Below are 16,156 nucleotides of genomic sequence, written 5' to 3' on the forward strand. Positions count from 1 at the left end.
CTCTATCAAGGCATCCAAATGCCAGATAGGGCAGGGAACTGTGGTTTACTTGGGACACCTTGTAGGTGGAGGCCAAGTTCAGCCACTCCAGCCTAAGATCCAGACTATTCTGGACTGGGCAGCTCCAAAAACCCAGACTCAAGTCAGGGCATTCCTTGGCTTGACTGGGTACTACAGGAGGTTTGTGAAGGGATATGGATCCATTGTGACAGCCCTCACAGAACTCACCTCCAAGAAAATGCCCAAGAAAGTAAACTGGACTGTAGAATGCCAACAGGCCTTTGACACCCTGAAACAAGCTATGTGCACAGCACCAGTTCTAAAAGCTCCAGATTACTCCAAGCAATTCATTCTGCAAACAGATGCCTCTGAACATGGGATAGGGGCAGTTTTGTCCCAAACAAATGATGATGGCCTTGACCAGCCTGTTGCTTTCATTAGCAGGAGGTTACTCCCCAGGGAGCAGCGTTGGAGTGCCATTGAGAGGGAGGCCTTTGCTGTGGTTTGGTCCCTGAAGAAGCTGAGACCATACCTCTTTGGTACTCACTTCCTAGTTCAGACTGACCACAGACCTCTCAGATGGCTGATGCAAATGAAAGGTGAAAATCCAAAACTGTTGAGGTGGTCCATCTCCCTACAGGGAATGGACTTTATAGTGGAACACAGAGCTGGACTGCCCATGCCAATGCAGATGGCCTTTCCAGGTTCTTCCACTTAGAAAATGAAGACTCTCTTGGGAAAGGTTAGTCTCATCCTCTTTCGTTTGGGGGGGGGGGGGGGGGAGGTTGTGTAAGGAAATGCCTCCTTGGCATGGTTACCCCCTGACTTTTTGCCTTTGCTGATGCTATGTTTTGAATTGAAAGTGTGCTGAGGCCTGCTAACCAGGCCCCAGCACCAGTGTTCTTTCCCTAACCTGTACTTTTGATTCCACAATTGGCACACCCTGGCATCCAGATAAGTCCCTTGTAACTGGTACCTCTGGTACCAAGGGCCCTGATGCCAGGGAAGGTCTCTAAGGGCTGCAGCATGTATTATGCCACCCTAGAGACCTCTCACCCAGCACAGACACACTGCTTACCAGCTTGTGTGTGCTAGTGAGAACAAACTGAGTAAGTCGACATGGCACTCCCCTCAGGGTGCCATGCCAGCTTCTCACTGCCTATGCAGTATAGGTAAGACACCCCTCTAGCAGGCCTTACAGCCCTAAGGCAGGGTGCACTACACCATAGGTGAGGGCACCAGTGCATGAGCACTGTGCCCCTACAGTGTCTAAGCAAAACCTTAGACATTGTAAGTGCAGGGTAGCCATAAGAGTATATGGTCTGGGAGTCTGTCAAACACGAACTCCACAGCACCATAATGGCTACACTGAAAACTGGGAAGTTTGGTATCAAACTTCTCAGCACAATAAATGCACACTGATGCCAGTGTACATTTTATTGTAAAATACACCACAGAGGGCACCTTAGAGGTGCCCCCTGAAACTTAACCGACTATCTGTGTAGGCTGACTGGTTCCAGCAGCCTGCCACACTAGAGACATGTTGCTGGCCCCATGGGGAGAGTGCCTTTGTCACTCTGAGGCCAGTAACAAAGCCTGCACAAAGATGCTAACACCTCCCCCAGGCAGGAGCTGTAACACCTGGCGGTGAGCCTCAAAGGCTCACCCCTTTGTCACAGCACCGCAGGACACTCCAGCTAGTGGAGTTGCCCGCCCCCTCCGGCCCCGGCCCCCACTTTTGGCGGCAAGGCCGGAGAAAATAATGAGAATAACAAGGAGGAGTCACTGGCCAGTCAGGACAGCCCCTAAGGTGTCCTGAGCTGAGGTGACTAACTTTTAGAAATCCTCCATCTTGCAGATGGAGGATTCCCCCAATAGGATTAGGGATGTGACCCCCTCCCCTTGGGAGGAGGCACAAAGAGGGTGTACTCACCCTCAGGGCTAGTAGCCATTGGCTACTAACCCCCCAGACCTAAACACGCCCTTAAATTTAGTATTTAAGGGCTCTCCCTGAACCTAGAAATTAGATTCCTGCAACAACAAGAAGAAGGACTGCCTAGCTGAAAACCCCTGCAGAGGAAGACCAGAAGACAACAACTGCCTTGGCTCCAGAAACTCACCGGCCTGTCTCCTGCCTTCCAAAGGACTCTGCTCCAGCGACGCCTTCCAAAGGGACCAGCGACCTCTGAATCCTCTGAGGACTGCCCTGCTTCGACGACGACAAGAAACTCCCGAGGACAGCGGACCTGCTCCAAAAAGACTGCAACTTTATCCAAAGGAGCAGCTTTAAAGAACCCTGCAATCTCCCCGCAAGAAGCGTGAGACTTGCAACACTGCACCCGGCGACCCCGACTCGGCTGGTGGAGAACCAACACCTCAGGGAGGACCCCCAGACTACTCTACGACTGTGAGTACCAAAACCTGTCCCCCCTGAGCCCCCACAGCGCTGCCTGCAGAGGGAATCCCGAGGCTTCCCCTGACCGCGACTCTCTGAAACCTAAGTCCCGACGCCTGGAAAAGACCCTGCACCCGCAGCCCCCAGGACCTGAAGGACCGGACTTTCACTGCAGAAGTGACCCCCAGGAGTCCCTCTCCCTTGCCCAAGTGGAGGTTTCTCCGAGGAAGCCCCCCCTTGCCTGCCTGCAGCGCTGAAGAGATCCCTTGATCTCTCATTGAATTCCATTGCGAACCCGACGCTTGTTCTAACACTGCACCCGGCCGCCCCCGCGCCGCTGAGGGTGAAATTTCTGTGTGGGCTTGTGTCCCCCCCGGCGCCCTACAAAACCCCCCTGGTCTCCCCTCCGAAGACGCGGGTACTTACCTGCTGGCAGACTGGAACCGGGGCACCCCCTTCTCTCCATTCTAGCCTATGCGTTTTGGGCACCACTTTGAACTCTGCACCTGACCGGCCCTGAGCTGCTGGTGTGGTAACTTTGGGGTTGCTCTGAACCCCCAACGGTGGGCTACCTTGGACCAAGAACTGAACCCTGTAAGTGTCTTACTTACCTGGTAAAACTAACAAAAACTTACCTCCCCCAGGAACTGTGAAAATTGCACTAAGTGTCCACTTTTAAAATAGCTATTTGTGAATAACTTGAAAAGTATACATGCAATTGAAATGATTCAAAGTTCCTAATGTACTTACCTGCAATACCTTTCAAACAAGATATTACATGTTAAATTTGAACCTGTGGTTCTTAAAATAAACTAAGAAAAGATATTTTTCTATAACAAAACCTATTGGCTGGATTTGTCTCTGAGTGTGTGTACCTCATTTATTGTCTATGTGTATGTACAACAAATGCTTAACACTACTCCTTGGATAAGCCTACTGCTCGACCACACTACCACAAAATAGAGCATTAGTATTATCTATTTTTACCACTATTTTACCTCTAAGGGGAACCCTTGGACTCTGTGCATGCTATTCCTTACTTTGAAATAGCACATACAGAGCCAACTTCCTACACTATGCATGTGAGTAAAAATGGCATCTCTCTACCCAATATCCTTATTTCATTCAGCTTGCACGCGATGGACATCAAAACGCTATACCATGGTGCACAAACCATTTACACAAAAACAGAATGAATACTATCTGAACATCCCCACACCCTAATCCATGCTTTACTCACACAATATTCCATATAAACTCAAGCATCACAAAAGTTTGGAATAATTTTGAAGACACACCAAGGACAGAAATCAAGTCAATGACAGTAGAAAAAAACCCACCCAACAACCCTATGCCATCTAGGACTTTGGTGATATTCAAGCTAACACCTCAAAAAATCTGGAGTCATTGCTCTTCTGGTCGTACAATGTCAACAAAAACTAAAAAAAGCGAAAGTAAGCTAGAGACAGCAAGTGTTTTCTGAGCTTCAATATTCACTTCATGAAAGTGTGTGTCTCATGGATGAAGGTTTTCTGATGCAGTCTTGTCTCAGATATTACGAATCAATTACTCTTAATGGAAAGCCTCTCTACAGCCCACCCAGTCCTTCTATCACAAGGTAAATGGTGATGTGGGGGTAGGGAGGTGGATGGAATGAAAGGACAACCTACTCTGGGAAGGTAAAGACGGAGGCCATGTGTGCGGTGCTGAAAGAAGTGGGCACTTAACCTCAGCGAGTGGATGAGGGTGAAGTCTGGCATCTCGTGGAGGTGGAAGATGCCAGAAGCAAAGCAGTCACCAGGAGGTGCGTCTTCTTATGGAAGAAAGCTGCAGTCAGGTTGTTAAAATCTCCCTCTTTGTTGAAGAAGTGCCTGAAGAGCAGAAACACAAGTGTAAGCAGAGAGAGCAAGATTAACATGTGGGTAAGCACCTAGACATTGAATGAAGTAAGACCAAATGGTGGGATTCCTATGGCGACAGCAAGTTCTTCAATAAATGACGGGGAAGGATACATCTGCTTTGGACTGATGTTTTTGTAGGATGACAAGGAACGGGTTATCTTTCGCCCTACTTCCAATGCTTACCCAGAATCACACCCTGTTCTGGATCCTTAAGCTACCCTTCCCTCCCGCCCCACGTACTTTGATAGTCTTGAGTATTTGACCTTCCCAGCTCGCTCTGCAGTTTCAGGATTGGCCTTCCCATGGATCTCCTCTCCTCTCTGCTCTTCTAGGTCATCAACGTCATCCTCTGCTTCCGGTTTGTTATCAGAGCTAGCCTTTGTGGATGCAGTTGTGTCCTTAGGAAGCCGTGGTAGGAGGCCATCCAGCTCGGTGTCACACTGCCAGGCACACAGAGCCCCATCTTGGCTGAGAGTATACAGCTGTAACACAGCAAACAAAATAAATAGGGAGCTACTCAGACAGACAAAACATGAATGCACCCAATCACCACCAGTAAATCCACAGCTAACTTTTAACGCAGGGAGGTTCAAGACAGCAGTAAAGTGTGTATTTGTGCGCAGTGCTGCAGATATTCAAAGTACACAAGTGTGTGAAGGTTGAGGCACTATTGTGTGTTAGGTGTGATGAATGCCTTGGGTATGTGGCTCATATTGGAGAGAGAGAAGAAGAGAGAAGAAGAGAGAAGAAGAGAGAAGAAGAGAGAAGAAGAGAGAAAGAAGAGAGAGAAGAAGAGAGAGAAGAAGAGAGAGAAGAAGAGAGAGAGAAGAGAGAGAGAAGAGAGAGAGAAGAGAGAGAGAAGAGAGAGAGACAGAGAGAGAGAAGAGAGAGAGAAGAGAGAGAGAAGAAGAGAGAAGAAGAGAGAAGAAGAGAGAGAGAAGAGAGAGAGAAGAGAGAGAGAAAAGAGAGAGAAAAGAGAGAGAAGAGAGAAGAGAGAGAAAAGAGAGAGAAAAGAGAGAGAAAAGAGAGAAGAGAGAGAGAGAGAGAGGAAGAGAGAGAAGAGAGGAGAGAGGGGAGAGAGGAGAGAGAGAAGAGAGAGAGAAGAGAGAGAGAAGAGAGAGAGAAGAGAGAGAAAAGAGAGAGAAGAGAGAAGAGAGAGAAAGAGAGAGAGAAAAGAGAGAGAAAAGAGAGAAGAGAGAGAGAGGAGAGAGAGGAGAGAGAGGAGAGAGAGAGGGAGAGAGAGGAGAGAGAGGAGAGAGGGGAGAGAGGAGAGAGAGAAGAGAGAGAGAAGAGAGAGAGAAGAGAGAGAGAAGAGAGAGAAGAGAGAGAAGAGAGAGAAGAGAGAGAAGAGAGAGAAGAGAGAGAAGAGAGAGAGAAGAGAGAGAAGAGAGAGAAAAGAAGAGAAAAGAGAGAGAAGAGAGAGAAGAGAGAGAAGAGAGAGAAGAGAGAGAAGAGAGAGAAGAGAGAGAAGAGAGAGAAGAGAGAGAAGAGAGAGAAGAGAGAGAAGAGAGAGAAGAGAGAGAAGAGAGAGAAGAGAGAGAGGGGAGAGAGGGAGAGAGGGGAGAGAGGGGGAGAGAGGGGAGAGAGGGGAGAGAAGAAGAGAGAGAAGAAGAGAGAGAAGAGAGAGAGAAGCGAGAGAGAAGAGAGAGAGAAGAGAGAGAGAAGAGAGAGAGAGAGAGAAGAGAGAGAAGAGAGAGAGAGGAGAGAGAGAGAAGAGAGAGAGGGAGAGAGGGGGAGAGGGGAGAGAGGGGAGAGAGGAGAGAAGAGAGAAGAGAGAGAGGAGAGAGAGAAGAGAGAGGAGAGAGAGAGAGAAGAGAGAGAGAGGAGAGAGAAGAGAGAGAAGAGAGAGAAGAGAGAGAGAAGAGAGAGAAGAGAGAGAAGAGAGAGAATGAGAGAGAGAAGAGAGAGAAGAGAGAGAAGAGGAGAGAGAAGAGAAGAGAGAAGAGAGAGAAGAGAGGAGAGAGAGAAGAGAGAGAAGAGAGAGAAGAGAGAGAAGAGAGAGAAGAGAGAGAAGAGAGAGAAGAGAGAGAAGAGAGAGAAGAAGAGAGAAGAAGAGAGAAGAAGAGAGAGAAGAAGAGAGAGAAGAAGAGAGAGAAGAAGAGAGAGAGAAGAAGAGAGAGAAGAAGAGAGAGAGAAGAGAGAGAAGAAGAGAGAGAAGAAGAGAGAGAGAAGAGAGAGAGGGGAGAGAGGGGAGAGAGGAGAGAGAGGAGAGAGAGACAGAGAGACAGAGAGACAGAGAGACAGAGAGAGAGAGAGAGAGAGAGAGAGAGAGAAAAAAAATAAATGCAATTATTGTTGGAGACACAGCAGGTCTAACAACCAAACAATTTACTTTCAAACGTAGTGCGTGTTTCCTGAGAACAAGCATGAGCTTGTAGATGGCTCATTTTGCATGTGAACAGAATTGGAGTTGTGTTAATTCAGTGTGACTGACCTTGGCTGTGACAAAAGATTGACCCCGACACTACTGAGAATGGTTGCCTTTTTCCAAATGAGCTATTTCAACAAAAGAAATCTTCATGCTATCTTAATTTACGTAATTTACCATTTTATCTCAAAGCATATTCTGGCATTACTTGTCCTTTTTCTAGCAGGGTAACTAGTTGGAATTTCTATCATCCACTGACCCTCTTTCCTGGCAGTTGCAGCTCTCTTAAGGACCTCATCCCAGTCTTCCTTGACACTTGCTATGCTTGCCTAGAAGAGAAGTGCAGACTTCCTAGCACCCTCCTGTTTTGTTACTTTAATCATAGGAAATTAAGAACTATTAATAATGTTTAACATGATCTGTACTTGTTCTTTCCACTCTCAAAATATGTCTTCTGCTCCCACATCTGCACTCTTTCATCGTTGCAATTCTGTCAACCTTAAAAGCAACGTAGGTCAAAGCAGAGGCAGGAAGTCCACATCTCTCTGGAGGTGCGAGAGACTAAAGCAGCTCTGCCCAAGCAAGTTAGGGCACTTCACAAAGCAAGAACAATCACCAGTGGATGAGCATGAAGGACAATAGTCAGAACACACTCTGAGAATACAACCAACAACAACATCATGTATGTTAAAGGTGCATCAGCGCTTATCTGCAAAGTATCTGCACAAGTACACACAGTGTCCGAAAGGAAGCTAGATTATGCTTTTTACAGGTGAGCGTCTTGAATAACTAGGCCCCTTTTCTCAAGTCAACTTGGTGACTAGCTTCATAAGCACAGATGGAGCTCCTACAAAATGATATGACATGGCATTTCACTCAGCAACCAAAAATGGACTGCTGGGTGAGATCTCAAATAAAGATATCAGATTAAGAAAGTTCATGGAGTGAATAAAAAGATACTAAAATGAAAATAATAAAGTAATACCAGAAGTCCAATGAAACAGATCAAAGTGTGCAGGTCTTTTTTAAGCAGTTGGGGTATAAATAAGGATCTAAAATCTCACCCATCTGTTATACTTAGTAACTCTCGCTGAATCGAGTCAGACGTTATCCCAGTGACCTCAACGGGCTAAGCACAGTAACAAATCTTTCATCTTTTAGTATCATCAAAACATTAACAAATACTGCGGCCAGCTCATCATAACGCACACCCTGCTCTAGGCACTCTTACGATAACCCGCAACTGGTAGCATTTGGTCAATTCAGGCAACAGCACTGACGCTATTTGTCAACATAGGCAGTCACCTCCCTTATTTCGGCACTAGTTTGCCTCGCCACGTCATGCGCTAGCACCACAAAGGGGACTCAGTCCCCCAAATGGCAAGGAATGGCTTTAATCGCGGACGGTGTCACGGTCTCAGCGGGCAGTCCACCCTTTATTAGTAACATCACCTCGATCAGAAACCGGTCACCACCTTATCCCAGTTGGTAACCTTGGCAGAGAAACTACAATTCTCAGCTATGTACCTTCCTCTACGGTAAGCTTCTAGCTGAAAGCTTCTCTAATGTGTAATCCGCATAACTATGGCTAGGAGAGGCCTCCTCTTTCAACGCTCTACAATGTGGCATTGTTAGGTCTATGGCTAAGCATCAGTTTCTCTTTATAGCCCCTGTAGGTTGTAATATTTGTATTTATGTAAGAAAAACCTCCCTGTTTATACCTTAACATGCAATCTTCAAACTGCTGAGGAAAGCTGTCCTTTCATCGCCTCAGACTGTCTTTTGAGTTTGTATCAATGCTGCTTCATGTTCTTTCTACATGTCCCATGCTATGATGCTACTTACTTGGAGGTTTGAGTGGAATGTTGGTCCTAAACAAAGGTAAATGCGGAAATACAAGTCCTAGCACATCAGCAAGGGCGTAATGTCCTATTTAAAATCAGACAGTTCCAAAGTTTTCTAGAATTTGACCCTGAGAGTACATGTTCTACAACAGACACTCATCCAACTTACATCCAAACTGTTCTCTTCAAAGAAGCACCCAACAATGGCATCCTTGTGGCCTCCTAGGGAATAATACACCAGATTGGCCCAGCGCTCTGCTCCAAACACCCAGGTGGACATGTCCCGACTCCCAACAACGAAGCACCTAGAGAAAAAGAACATTGTGAGGGGTGCGCATTGTAATTCCCAGAAATGTATAAGGACCACATTTAGGTTCAACATCTTCTCAGTATATATAAATAAGTATACTCTTCGGGTCTTTACAAATATCTACAATATGTTCAAGGTATGTGAATCTGAATTTATTAACAGTAAATCTATATTTACCCTGAACATATTTTGCAAGTCAATACTCTTGCTACAACATTTTTGTTATAGAAATTGTAACACAACGCCTCACTGACAGAAATGACAGCATGTAGAATTTCAGTTTTTTATTTAGCTGCAAATGTCACCACCTCTAGATCCAAAAACATATAGCACTTAGAGTCTGTCCATTCATCATGAATCAATGACCAAGCGGTTGCTAATTTCTTAAGAGAATGTCTTTTACTGCACCTTTCAAGTCTGAAATGCTGTGGAGTTTAAGAAAGAGCGAGAGCTCCTCCCTCAACTAGAACTTATCTGGTACAGGCTGTGTATTAAAATGCTGTAGAATTAAATACGAACTGTGCTTCTATATGTTTTAACATTAACTTCGATTAATAACTATTTTGAATACTGTACCGTAATATTATTTCCTTTAGAGATTTATCTTAATTCCCCACTTCCATGTTGCCTTATCAGTGCTCGGATTTTGTGAATGAGCCAAAAGTAGTAAACTTAGTCAAAAGTATAAATTACTCATGTGTGTGAGCTATCTTTGGGAATCAGGCCCCACATGTTCAAACATTTATTGACTACACTTAAGCACAGCCTTGGTTGTGGACTGAAGTACAAGCATGGAGACTACCATCTGGGTACTTTTGAGGTAACATGATCATTTGGTTCACTTCACAGAGAAATGTTCATTTAAGTTAACTCATTCTTTCAACCTCTGAAATAATCTAGTACTCTCCATGATGTGAATAGCTCACAGTAGTTTCAACCCTCACAGATGGACTTTCACCCCAGCATGGAAGCACGTGGGACAGGGGCAACATCAAGATTCGGGGGTCATCAGAGGCAATAAGTAGGGGAGAGCTCCACATGCAGATACCTGGGATGCATGGTTCAATAGAGACGAGCAAGGGAGAGTCTCAAGTCTAAGGAGTGTAGGTACATGAGCATCATACGACACGAGCCGGGGAGAGCCACACATGCAGATACTTGGGATGCATGGTTCAATAGAGACGACGAGCATGGGAGAGTCAAGTATAAGGGGTGGAGGTACATGAGCATCATACGATATGAGCCAAGGAGAGCCCCACATACAGATACTTGGGATGCATGGTTCAATAGAGACGACGAGCATGGGAGAGTCAAGTATAAGGGGTGGAGGTACAGGAGCATCATACGATATGAGCCAAGGAGAGCCCCACATGCAGATACCCGGGATGCATGGTTCAATAGAGACGAGCAAGGGAGAGTCAAGTCTAAGGAGTGTAGGTACATGAGCATCATACGACACGAGCTGGGTGGAGCTCCACATGCAGATACTTGGGATGCATGGTTCAATAGAGACGACGAGCATGGGAGAGTCAAGTATAAGGGGTGGAGGTACATGAGCATCATACGATATGAGCCAAGGAGAGCCCCACATGCAGATACCCGGGATGCATGGTTCAATAGAGACGAGCAAGGGAGAGTCAAGTCTAAGGAGTGTAGGTACATGAGCATCATACGACACGAGCTGGGTGGAGCTCCACATGCAGATACTTGGGATGCATGGTTCAATAGAGACGACGAGCATGGGAGAGTCAAGTATAAGGGGTGGAGGTACATGAGCATCATACGATATGAGCCAAGGAGAGCCCCACATGCAGATACCCGGGATGCATGGTTCAATAGAGATGACGAGCATGGGAGAGTCAAGTCTAAGGGGTGGAGCTACATGAGCATCATACGACACGAGCCGGGTAGAGCTCCACATGCAGATACTTGGGATGCATGGTTCAATAGAGACGACGAGCATGGGAGAGTCAAGTATAAGGGGTGGAGGTACAGGAGCATCATACGATATGAGCTAAGGAGAGCCCCACATGCAGATACCCGGGATGCATGGTTCAATAGAGATGACGAGCATGGGAGAGTCAAGTATAAGGGGTGGAGGTACAGGAGCATCATACGATATGAGCCAAGGAGAGCCCCACATGCAGATACCCGGGATGCATGGTTCAATAGAGACGACGAGCAAGGGAGAATCTCAAGTCTAAGGAGTGGAGGTACAGGAGCATCATACGATACGAGCCGGGGAGAGCCGCACATGCAGATACTTGAAATGCATGGTTCAATAGAGATGACGAGCATGGGAGAGTCAAGTATAAGGGGTGGAGCTACATGAGCATCATACAATACAAGCCGGTGAGAGCCCCAAATACAGATACTTTGGATGCATGGTTCAATAGAGACGACGAGCATGGGAGAGTCAAGTCTAAGGGGTGGAGCTACATGAGCATCATACGACACGAGCCGGGTAGAGCTCCACATGCAGATACTTGGGATGCATGGTTCAATAGAGACGACGAGCATGGGAGAGTCAAGTATAAGGGGTGGAGGTACAGGAGCATCATACGATATGAGCCAAGGAGAGCCCCACATGCAGATACCCGGGATGCATGGTTCAATAGAGACGACGAGCAAGGGAGAATCTCAAGTCTAAGGAGTGGAGGTACAGGAGCATCATACGATACGAGCCGGGGAGAGCCGCACATGCAGATACTTGAAATGCATGGTTCAATAGAGATGACGAGCATGGGAGAGTAAAGTATAAGGGGTGGAGCTACATGAGCATCATACAATACTAGCCGGTGAGAGCCCCAAATACAGATACTTGGGATGCATGGTTCAATACAGACGACGAGCATGGGAGAGTCAAGTCTAAGGGGTGGAGCTACATGAGCATCATACGACACGAGCCGGGTAGAGCTCCACATGCAGATACTTGGGATGCATGGTTCAATAGAGACGACGAGCATGGGAGAGTCAAGTCTAAGGGGTGGAGCTACATGAGCATCATACGACACGAGCCGGGGAGAGCCCCACATGCAGATACTTGGGATGCATGGTTCAATAGAGACGACGAGCATGGGAGAGTCAAGTCTAAGGGGTGGAGCTACATGAGCATCATACGATACGAGCCGGGGAGAGCCCCACATGCAGATACTTGGGATGCATGGTTCAATAGAGACAACGAGAATGAGAGAGTCTCAAGTCTAAGGGGTGGAGCTACATGAGCATCATACGACACGAGCCGAGTAGAGCTCCATATGCAGATACTTGGGATGCATGGTTCAATAGAGACGACGAGAATGGGAGAGTTAAGTCTAAGGGGTGGAGCTAAATGAGCATCATACGACACGAGCTGGGTGGAGCTCCACATGCAGATACTTGGGATGCATGGTTCAACAGAGACGACGAGCATGGGAGAGTCAAGTCTAAGGGGCGGAGGTACATGAGCATCATACGATACTAGCCGGGGAGAGCCCCACATACAGATACTTGGGATGCATGGTTCAACAGAGACAACGAGCATGGGAGAGTCAAGTCTAAGGGGCGGAGGTACATGAGCATCATACGACACGAGCCGGGGACAGCCCAGTCTTAGGTATATTTGCAGAGTGCATCACACAATGTAAAAGGGTTCTCTGTAGGATCTTCTGCTACATCCCTCCCTGGACAGACAGTACCCCTGAGTTTTCATTGATACAGTATCCTCATCAACGTATCAGCCAGCGAAGCCCAGAACTAAAGAGACAACTAGGAAAATGTATGTTTTAAGACTCACTAACCTCAGGCTTTTAAGGGGAATGAATCACTGATGCTCAAAGGAGATGGGGATGGGGGGCTTCTTTCTAGAGTCAGAAGGCACTCCTTGGCATAGTTGAATGCCAGAGGAGAATTTGGGGTGCCTGTGTCAGACAAGGAGCACAGAGCGATGAAGGTGTACCTCCCCATCCCTTGGAAGAGGCAGGACTGAGGGATGAGGCAAGAGCACAGGCATTGGTCTCACATGGGTCAGGGAAAGTGTGGGGGATTGGACAAGAGACAGAGGAGTAGAAGAGCAGGGAAGAGTTTCCACCGCCATAATTAATGGTAGAAAGGTTACATCTGGCAAGCTATATTGTGGAAAAAGTCTAAAGTACAGAAATTAGGGGTGTGTGGATTGAAGAAGATGAACAGACTGTGGAAAGAGCCCAGGGGGTGCAGCTTAGTTGAAGGAAACCCCCACTGATGTGGAGAGAGCCTGCAGTGCATGGTTTGGAGATCTAGGTGTCAAACAAGGTGAAAAGAATATATGAGGGGAAAACCCAGGTGCTGAGACTTGCAGCTGAGGATATAAGAGAGAGTTAAACCTAGGAGCCGAAATTGGAGATATCGGAAAGTGAAAAGGAGAATAGGATGGCGGAGGGAAATCCTGAAGTCTGAAATATGGCAACACGAGGCAAAATAAGCAAGAGTGATACTACATGGGTCAGTGCAACTGAAGGCGTGGTCTCGGGGCAGAGGTCACACTCACTTGGAATCATCAGTCCAGTCGATGCAGGTGGTCTCATCGTAGGGGCCATAGTAACTCTTGTCCAGGACAAAGGCATTGAATTCTCGCTTCTTCCCTGGGGCGTGGTACATCAAAGCCACATTATCCTTTGTGATCACAAACTTCCTGCAGAAGAAATATAGATTAGAGACTGTATGAACTGCTGCACACATTAGTCACAATTAAATAATCTAGGCAATACGAGGGGTGTAGCCTCCGCACCCATTTTGGTAGTGATTTCCAACCAGCATACCTCAGTTACTAACATGCGCACTGTGCATTAGGGCTGTTGCCATGAAGGTGTCAGGTGAAAACACTGGTGATCAAGGTCCCTACAGAGGCTCAGAACCATGCTGATTTCTACCACTACTTACTACATTCAATCTGGGTTTGTGAGCCCTCAGTGATGTGTGGCTGCGGATGTACAAACCCATTGCTGCTAGGCGCAGTGAGTTGTCATGCCTCCACCAGCCTGCATTCATCAGTCTCCCTGAACTACATGTAGTTTCTGCACTCGAAAGCTGCTGGGACAAACCTTCTCTATGCACAGCTCTGGGAAGCTCTGATGCCTTGCATTATTTATGGACAGTCCTTTATAATTTCTCCAGTAAACTCAACAATGATGTGACCCCTTGCGAGTTGCTCCATGTCATTTGATTGTCCACACAAAGTGCACCTTCGTTCAGAGTGAGAGTGGCTACCACTCTTGGCACTAAGGCTAGGAAGTGACTGCCACCCCTCCGAGGAGGCTGCCAGCCTGCTTTCCATAGCAACGGTCTGTCCAGTCCCCGTAAGTGGGATGTCTTACGTTCATCATGTCCGGCCAAAGTATGAAGGATGTGTCTGGTATGTATGTGGGATGTGTGCTCTAGGGGTAGATTGGTGAACAGTGAGGATCCACTGAACCCCACACGGGTGCTGCAGAAGATGGTGGTTTCCCTTATCCCCACCTGCACGTATGGTGTTCCAGTCTACCCGCCCAGGAGCCTGTGTACTTGGTAGGTGGGTGAGGTTTCCAGCACACTCCCTTTGTCAGTGTCTAGTTTTCCATGGCCTGGATGCTTCTCACTGCTACCTATATACCTTGTGTTCTACTCATCTCCCAGAGCACACGCCTCCCGCCCGTCACACCTTGAAGCAAGCCTCGTCAGCATGGCGTCACTATCTTGTGAGAGTCAAGTGCACAATTTTAGTAACTTTGGGGTGGGGGGGGGTGGGGGGGGGGGGGGGCTTCCAATCAATGAGCAACATTGTTATTTCCCTAGAAAACAAGTGGTAAATGAAAATATAGCTACACAACAAGATGATGGGCGTAGTGCTCAAACTTTTTAAACATCCAGTCACAGATCTGGGTTGAATCCATCGTTCTTTTGCTCACCATGCCACCCCAGTTTGAACCCAGTCATATGCCAACTCAGTCTAGACCCTGCTCCGCATGGGAAGAGTCCAGCCGGAACTGCCAGGCCAGGTCCGGAAGCAAGCATCCTGGTACCGGTTTCAGGGTATTACCATTCATCAGCCAGGCTAGCTTGATTCCAGTGGCATAGTGATCCCGGGACCCACGTCTGGGCATACCCTGGATACTTGGAAACACAACAAGTTGATGGACGGAGTGCTGAAACTTTTCAAACACCCACCCCCACTCACAGATCTGGGTTTAATCCATTGTTTGTTTTTGTCTCACCATGCCTCCCCAGTTTGGACCTAATCACATGCAAATCAGTCTTGACCCTGCACTCAAAGAATCTTGCAGGAACTACCTGCTGCCCCATTAGAAGATCCCACAGACAAGTATCCGGAGGCAGGGATCAGTGTCAGGGACTCCAAAACTCCATGTGGACAAAGGGGCGGCCCCAGATAGACTACGCCACTTCAGAAAGGGAAAGTATGGCCAGCAGTGAAAAACTCGCCACAGGGTATTGCCAAGCTTGGCTGGTGGGTCACAATAAGGTTCTTATTTGAGGTGATAAATTGTGGATGCCCGACACCACCTAGTAATCATCTGCAGTACTTTCCAACCTAACATCCACTGCTGCTATCAATCTCTACACTGACTTCAGTATCACCTGTGATACCACACCCTGTGTCATCCAATCAGGAAGACCGATCCGCTTGCACGAGGAGCTTGACCGCCTTCCAGAAGTAACCTGATCCATCAGCAAACAAAGCTCGGCTGACTGGAAAGACCCAAGGAAGACATGGCAATGGACTGCCCCCCCCCTAACCGAGTAGCCCATGGAAGGCTTGAACAGCATCCGGGTAAAGGACTTGGCCCATCGACCGTCACAGTCTGAAAGGGGTGTGACTTCACCATCACAAGGAACAGTCAAATTACTAACTGTAATGTATCATGTCACATTTAACAGTCAAGTTACTTATTGTAATGTATGTTACACTGCATTCTGAGTTTCTAAGCCCTTCCGCCTGAAATAAGGGCTGGTCTCCCAAAAACAGTACCCTGAAAAGAGTCAGGGACTGAAAAGGAGGAAGTGGCCAGTCCAATTAGAGAGCACAATTACTGCAGCCAAGAGGTATGAGTGGTAAACAACACTACTCAACACAGTAACAGTTCAGCAGCCTTCGACTGCCCTGAAAGCCCAAGGAAATGCCTCATATTCTATTTGAATCTGTGGCATCTAGAGGAGGTCACAGGGATCCGTAGTGGTACTAGAAATCATCCCTGCCAGCTCTAGGTGGTGAATGGCAGCACCCTTCGTGTTCCGTGCCACGGAAGTGACTGTGAGGGTAATGGCCACAGTTATGGTCTTCTGGGAGCATGCCAAGTGAGAAGAAAGCAGGTGGACTCGGCCGTG

The 16,156-nt window shown here is 47.4% G+C and overlaps 1 protein-coding gene across 1 annotated transcript in view; it reads right to left on the reverse strand.

Moving 5' to 3' along the window:
* Positions 1 to 16,156, reverse strand: part of PWP2 (PWP2 small subunit processome component) — a 160,376-nt gene that overhangs the window by 128,907 nt on the left and 15,313 nt on the right. The window contains 5 exon segments of the mRNA XM_069202935.1: positions 4,124 to 4,187; positions 4,190 to 4,266; positions 4,537 to 4,778; positions 8,678 to 8,813; positions 13,326 to 13,469. Coding sequence (XP_069059036.1) covers positions 4,124 to 4,187; positions 4,190 to 4,266; positions 4,537 to 4,778; positions 8,678 to 8,813; positions 13,326 to 13,469 — 663 coding nt within the window.

The sequence above is a fragment of the Pleurodeles waltl genome, chromosome 8 (genome assembly GCF_031143425.1).
Source record: "Pleurodeles waltl isolate 20211129_DDA chromosome 8, aPleWal1.hap1.20221129, whole genome shotgun sequence".
Taxonomy (NCBI): domain Eukaryota; kingdom Metazoa; phylum Chordata; class Amphibia; order Caudata; family Salamandridae; genus Pleurodeles; species Pleurodeles waltl.